General features: G+C 43.4%; 2 protein-coding genes across 2 annotated transcripts in view; one reads left to right on the top strand and one right to left on the bottom strand.

Moving 5' to 3' along the window:
• The window catches only part of ZFYVE26 (zinc finger FYVE-type containing 26), a 74,890-nt gene extending 70,931 nt beyond the window's left edge, over positions 1 to 3,959 (bottom strand). The window contains exons 1-3 of the mRNA XM_003797374.3: positions 3,903 to 3,959; positions 3,127 to 3,403; positions 776 to 854 (exon numbers count right to left, since the gene is read on the bottom strand). Coding sequence (XP_003797422.1) covers positions 776 to 854; positions 3,127 to 3,320 — 273 coding nt within the window. The 5' untranslated portion in view covers positions 3,321 to 3,403; positions 3,903 to 3,959. The remainder of the gene's footprint in view (positions 1 to 775; positions 855 to 3,126; positions 3,404 to 3,902) is intronic.
• A 1,562-nt stretch (positions 3,960 to 5,521) lies between these two features.
• The window catches only part of RAD51B (RAD51 paralog B), a 647,586-nt gene continuing 645,926 nt past the window's right edge, over positions 5,522 to 7,181 (top strand). The window contains exon 1 of the mRNA XM_023517631.1: positions 5,522 to 5,537. The gene's annotated coding sequence lies outside the window, so the exon portion shown is untranslated. The remainder of the gene's footprint in view (positions 5,538 to 7,181) is intronic.

The following is a 7,181-nucleotide window of genomic DNA, read 5'->3' as shown; positions in this document are numbered from 1 at the left end:
TTTTTTTGTTGCAGTTTGGCCAGGGCCGGGTTCGAACCCACCACGCTTGGTATATGGGGCCGAAGCCCTACTCACTGAGCCACAGGCGCTGCCCTCTAGAAGGGCTTTAAAAATGGAAATTTTTCTTTCTTTTCTTTTTTTTTTTTGCAGTTTTTGGCTGGGGCTAGGCTTGAACCCACCACCTTCGGCATATGGGGTCAGCACCCTACTGCTCTGAGCCACAGGCGCGCCTTTTCTTTTTTAAAAAAGTACTTCCTTAGTAGTTTTCTTTCACTATAATTTTCTTACTATGTTTTTATATTTGATAACTTCTAGTTCAATTCATGTGAATTAATGGGGCTTGAATCTATAGGATTTCACTGTATTGGACTAATGAACGTAAGATTTTTAGAAGGAAAACCAAGTTTCAGCTCAGCCTATTCTCTATTATTTGAGTGTTACATAGCTCCAAATGTTATAGGTTCATATTTTGTTTGCTATCTTGTCCCTCATTGCTAAGTTCTCTTCAGGCACGTGCCTCACAGTCATATTTAACAAAATGGCATCACCTCAAATAGTATTATATATAAGCCAGCATATGTTAGTGAATTAATGAATGAATTTTGGTAAGGAGACAGCAATAAAAATTTAAAGCCATTCTCACTGTCAATACTGAGAAAGAGTAGGACAAACCTCACAATAAGGGAAGTAACAGACAGAAGGGAAACTCGGTAATTCCAGTTCTTCTCAGTCCTAGCCTCAGGGGGAAATTTAAATATAAAAAAAACCTACTTACCTTTTCTTGGGCCAACCATTTTTCCAGTACAAGAAGCCAGATCCAGGCTAATCTTTGCGGGTTGATATCCTGCCCACATCTGAAAAAGGTGGAAAGAAAGACTTTGTAAAAAAAGTTTCTATTGACATTTTCTATTTTGTGATCCAAGATTTAGATTTCACTGCTCAGTATGTTTTATTTTTTGAGACAGAGCCTCAAGCTGTTCCCCTGGGTAGAGTGCTGTGGCATCACAACTCAAAGCAACCTGTAACTCCTGGGCTCAAGCGAGTCTCCTGCCTCAGCCTCCCAAGTAGCTGGGACCACAGGCGCCCACCACAACGCCCGGCTATTTTTTGGTTGCTGCCATCGTTGTTTTGGCGGGCCCGGGCTGGATTCGAACCCACCAGCTCAGGTGTATGTGGCTGGCGCCTTAGCCATTTGAGCCACAGGTGCCGAGCCTGCTCAGTATGTTTTAAACCTGAACATGCAAGACATTGTCCTAATGAGATATTTTCAAATGTATATGACAATTCAATAAAACACTAGAACCAGAACAGAGCTGCCACAGAAAATAACACCAATCCCAACCATATAATAAAAATAGGGTTATAAGAATTCATAAGCCTGTCTTTGATGTTAAGAATTCAGGCAATAACTGGCTAGAACTCAAATTTAAAGGGGAAAAAAATGAAGGAAAATCACTTAAGACTATTCTTTTTTTTTTTTTTTTTTGAGATAGAGCCTCAAGCTGTCCCCCTGGGTAGAGTGCCGTGGCATTATAGCTCACAGCAACCTCCAACTCCTGGGCTCAAGCGAGTCTCCTGCCTCCGCCTCCCAAGTAGCTGGGACCACAGGTGCCTGCCACAACGCCCAGCTATTTTTGGTTGCAGCCGTCATTGTTGTTTTGGCGGGTCTGGGCTGGGGATTCGAACCCACCACCTTAGGTGTATGTGGCTGGCGCCTTAGCCCGTTGAGCTATAGGCGCCGAGCCTATTTTTAAGCAAAATAACAATACAGAGAAAAACATAATAGTTAATGCTATCTAAAGTCCTGAACACAGAAACTGAATTAAATACCCTTAGAGAAAAAATTATTTATTTATTTATTTATTTAGAGACAGAGTTCCACTCTGTTGCCCTAGGTAGAGTGCTGGGACCTCATAGCTCACAGCAACCTCAAACTTTTGGGCTCAAGTGACCCTCTTGCCTCAGCCTCCTGAGTAGCTGGAATTATAGGCACCTGCCACAATGCTTGGCTAGTTTTTTCATTTTTAGTAGAGACAGGGTCTCACTCTTGGTCAGGCTGGTTGTGAACTCCTCTGCTCAAGCAATCCACCCACTTCAGCCTCCCAGACTGGTAAGATTACCAGCATGAGCCACCATGCCTGGCGATAAAGATTTATTTTTAACCATATAATAAAAACAGGGTTATAAGAATTCATAAGCCTGTCTTTGATGTTAAGAATTCAGACAATAACTGGCTACAAGGAAAATCACTTAGGTTTCTTCATTCTATGTTTGGTAATACATAACCTTAACATAACAGTCAAAGTAAGGAAAAGTTAGGGAAAAACTAAAGCAATATATTTGATTCCTGGACCACTAGTTTTTAATAGCACTGCCAGGAAGAACTTCATTAAAATAACTGTGGTTCCAGGGGAGAAGAAGGGGTCATAGAGCAAATACAGAGATAGTACCAAGGTGTGAGGGAGTTATTTTGAGGGGATGGAACAGTTCTGTATCTTTATTACACTGGGATTACATGAATATATACATGGATAAAATTGCACAGAACTATAAATGAAAAAAAAAGCAGATTAAATGATAGTGAAAACCAAATAAGATGTATAGTGTTGTTAATAGTCATGTACCACTGTCAGTTTCCTGATTTTGATATTGTACCTAACAGCTACATGAGATATTAAAATTGGGGGAAATTGGGAGAAGCATACATTGTACTCTATTGTTTTTACAACTTCTCTGTGTATCTATGATTATTTCAAAATAAAATGTTATAAGTGAGTGAACTTTCAGTCCTTTGTTAAAGGTACAACAGTATCTTCCATCTCATAAGAATGAGCAAATTTGCTTTTTTTTGAAGGCAAAGAAAATAAAGTTTGAATGCAGTTCTACCATCTGCATTAATGATGATAAACAAAAATTGGTAGTTTCAAGTGTACTTTGGTGGCCAGTGTGAAATCCAGTTGCAGATGATAATCTAAAACCAATATTAATTTTCAGAGCATGTGAAATAGCCCCTGGCTCTCCTAATTCTTCAGAGGGTAGTTGAGTGAGGCACAGGGACCAGAACCCCAATATTGAGCCATGTGTTTCCTGTCCTGTGACTGCCTGACATGAAGGGAGATCACTTACCTCAGCAGATCTGGACACACCACCAGTGCCTGAAGTATGTCTTCCACTCTCTTTGGGATATCCCCTTGTGCCTCGTGCAGCTGAGGTACACATGCCTGTGCCAGCTCCCATTCTCCCCTCCGCAGGCACTCACAGAAAAATCTGAAAAGCTGCTTCTGGGAAGCATCCTCCTCTTTTCCAAATGGATGACTCATTTTCCCAGCACAAAGTGCAGGGGGATAAAAAGAGAAGAATTATGCCGAACACATTCTCAATTTTCTCATTTGTGGAGTAACTCCTAGAAACAACACAGATGAGCGTGAGAAGAAAAGGAAGGATCTATCTCTATTTAGACAAACCAGCAACAACTGGCCCAGCAGGGAACGGCGGGACTTAACATCCCTAATTATAGTTTTAAGTTTAATTTGACACGTTTAATGTCTCTCTGAGAACTGTCTCTTTCTCCAGGGGATGGATCCCATCTCTTTACCCGTATCCTACATTTAATAATATCAATCGTCGCATTAGCCCAGAGCGCAGACCCGTAACTCCACTTGCGTATTCCCTTCAGAACTTTATGTCCAGTCCTACTCCCAATCCCCAGGTGGTCGCCTCCTCAAGGATGAGAAATTCAGCAGGAACCTCCCTAGTTTGAACCCTCTACTGAAGCAGAAGATTGAAGATCGAAGAGGAATCTGTACCAGAATTGGAGAGCAGTGAGGTGGTGGGACGCAGGGACTATCCTTACCCGGGTGGTGGACAGCGCCCCCGCCTTCTCTGGGGTGCCTTACACTCACCTGCTCCCGGCGCCCAAAGCAATAGAGCTTCCAGCGCAGCCATGTTTGAGCCGAGTCAGGTGACAGGTCCGACTCAGTCCAAAGGCGGTGAGAAGGTGGTGGTGACGACTGAGAGCGCCACTCCTATTGGCTCAGTGGAGAGAAGATGAACTTGAAGTGCCATATTTGTTTGGGTCACGTGACGCTGCCTGGCCAGACTTGGGAAAGCTCGGAAGGAGTAATTCAGCCACCTGGCTGTGGATACGCTAAATCGTGGCAGCCCCTCGGCTCAACATCTTCAGTTCTGCATTCGCCCGAGCAGGTGGCAGGAATAATTGCGCCTTTTTTTTTTTTTTTTTTTTTTTTGCTGGTTGTTTCGCTCTCTTTCCCCCCACCCCCAGCATTTGAAGTCAACATTTTCCGAGCGACAACCAGTGGACAGTGCTTTGCCGGGTGCTGCGGATACCCGGAGCTAGGAGTCCTGGGTCCTCCTCCATTATTATTCTGTCTGGGCTCTCTTATAATCCTAGAACTCCACGGTCTGAATTCCCACATTCTTGTGCGTCTCTGAATTCATTTATTTGCGCTTTACGCGACAACTGTTAATTGACCAGTGTGGCAGGCCCTCTTTTAGAAGTGGAATAACGTATCTGTCTCTCTCCTTAAGTGAGGGGTGCTGACCAAAAATTCGGACACGGTGGGCCAAATTAAAAGGTAGAAGTATGCACAAGGGATATGAGAGCAAAAAATGAGCAAAGGCTTTTCACAAATACAATAATCTGAAACCAAGTTTTAAATTAGTTTACTAAGTTTTCCTCATCACAGAGACTTTCACACCAAACCTGTTTGGTTTCCCTCGTGTTCTTTTGAAGCTACGGACTCTCAGGTTTTCTCGATATGTGTGTTTCTGGTTAAATGATTTCATTCAGCATTTCCATCAGCAAAAGGTGCTGACAAGGGCAAATTAAAACCAAAAGCTCTGTTTCAAAAACTCTTCTAGGGTAGGTGGATTGTCATCCATTCCCCAGAAAACCAACTTGCCACTCGGGTCCACTAGGCAATTTAAAAATGTGGTGATGTGGCGCAGCGCGGTGCTCGTGCCTGTATTCCTTCCTAGCACTCTGGGAGGCCAAGGTGGGTAGACAGCTTGAACCCAGGAGTTTGAGACCAGGCAGAGCAAGAGCGAGACGCGGTCTCTACTTAAAATAGAAAAAATTAGCCGGGGATGGTGGCGGGCGCCTGTTGTCCCAGCTACTCGCGAGGCTGAGGAAAGAGAATCGCTGGATCCTAAGATTTTGAGGATACTGTGAGCCAGGACCCCACGGCACTCTATGCAGGGTGAGAGTCTAAAAAAAAAAAGTAGTGATACAGGAAGAAAAGAAAAAAGTTTGAAGAAAGGTTTGCCCTTGCTTCACATCCTACTTGATGATGTTCCTTCACTGGATTTTGATAACCACTATATTTAGGAAATCGAATTCTCAGATAGAAGTAACTACAATTCCCAGCAAGCAGCGGAGCCAATCCGGACCTCTTCCTGCCTCTGATTGGGTAGAACTGCCACGGCCACGGCCCAATCAGCGCTCCGCTTGTTGTTCCGCGGCGCTTTCCGCTGGGCACTGTGAGGGGTGGGGAAAGTTTGAAAGTTGGATGCTGCAGGTCTGGTACTGGAAGTTTCGTGTGGGGGCAGTTGTGGGGCAGGGGGGTTATGCTCTTTATTATCTGTTCCTTCCCTGGGCTGGTGGGTGTCTATTTGGGGGGAGCGGAGGGTCTCTCGTGGGTGCTGGGCACGCCCCTTAAGTCACCAGGGATCTTCAGGAGAACCCCGCCGCGGATTCGGTGGCTTCTAGCTTTCTTTTGGGGGATGCTTAGAAGATGCTCTTTGTTGGAAAAAGCTGGTTTTAGCAGATTCTGTGTGATATTTTCACTTCCTGATGCCCACCCCCAGCCTTTTCCTGCTTTGGGCAGCGGTCTGGGCAGGGGAGCGTTCCATTAGGGGAAGTTTGTGGACTATTCCACTTCACGTGGTGTTCGAGAGTGTTGAATCTGGAATCCAATTTCCTGGATTGGAATGCAAGCCCCACCATTTGTCAGCTGTTTGACTCTGTGCAAGTTTCTCAACTCCCCTTCAGTATATCTTATCGGTAAAATGAGTTAAAACCTACTAAACAAAGCACCTGGAACAGTGTCTGGCACATGATAAGTAAGGTCTTACTAAATATTAGCTACTACTGTTGTTTCACGGATTTCATTGAACATCTAGCATGAGAATTTTTCTTGGTAATGAGGGAGGAGAGGGTCCAATCCCCAGGGTTGAGTATCTTTATCACCTCCAGTACACATACATGGCATGCACACATAATACACAGCAGGAATTTACATATTCTAGTGGAAGAATGGAACTTGCATAATAAACACGTTGATAAAATTATTGAACAAATGTCTGCAAAGTGTGATGAGAATATTGGAGAGGGAGAGATATTTGACTTTGGGGAAGGCTTTGTGGAAGGAATTCAGGGAGGCAGATGGTGCTTGTGTGGCTGGAAAGCTGGTAATGTGAGAAGTAGTGAGTGATGTTTGCTGAGTGAATTGATAATAGTAATTGCTAACTTTGGGCACGATGTGCCAGGCGGTACCCACATCCTTTAACCCGTGTCACTACAATCCTATGAAATAGATATTAGAATCATCTTTGTTTCACAGATGAGGAAAACTGAGGCACTGGGAGGCAAACTAACTTTACTAGGAAGGCCAGGATCTGAGTCTTGCAATCTGGTATATGAGTGAGAATCAAGTAAAGGGCCAGTTTTTGAAGATTTTATGTGACCGTAAGAAGTTTGGAATGTATCCCATGGTCTCCTAATTCCATAGGAAGTGTTAAAAGATAAGAATGACTTTTTAGGAAGTTATTTCTGGTATTATTGTGACACTAATCTGACTTTGGCAGACCAGTTTGGAGCTTTTTCCTTTCTGCTGCCATAACACATTTAAATAGCAATTACAGTATATATATTGGACAGCTGTAGTTATTTGTGCATACATCTCTTGACTGTGAGTGTCCATGTGGGAGGGAATAGGCTCCAATTATTCTTGTACTCCGGGGTTCAGCAGAGTATGCTTAAGTGTATGTGGAAAGAACAAATTAAGGAACAAATGAATGACTAGAGAATGGGTTTTATTTTGGTAGGGTGGAGAGTGACCAGAAGTAGTATGCAGTAGCTAATGAAATAGATGATGGAAGTGTCCTTATTAAGGTAGAGATAGCAGAATTGGTTACTGGTTCTAGTTTTTTTTTTTTTTTTT

This window comes from Otolemur garnettii, unplaced genomic scaffold (assembly GCF_000181295.1).
Source record: "Otolemur garnettii isolate 467f Iridium unplaced genomic scaffold, OtoGar3 scaffold00115, whole genome shotgun sequence".
In the NCBI taxonomy this organism is placed as follows: Eukaryota; Metazoa; Chordata; class Mammalia; order Primates; family Galagidae; genus Otolemur; species Otolemur garnettii.
This window is presented reverse-complemented; position numbering and strand designations above follow the sequence as displayed.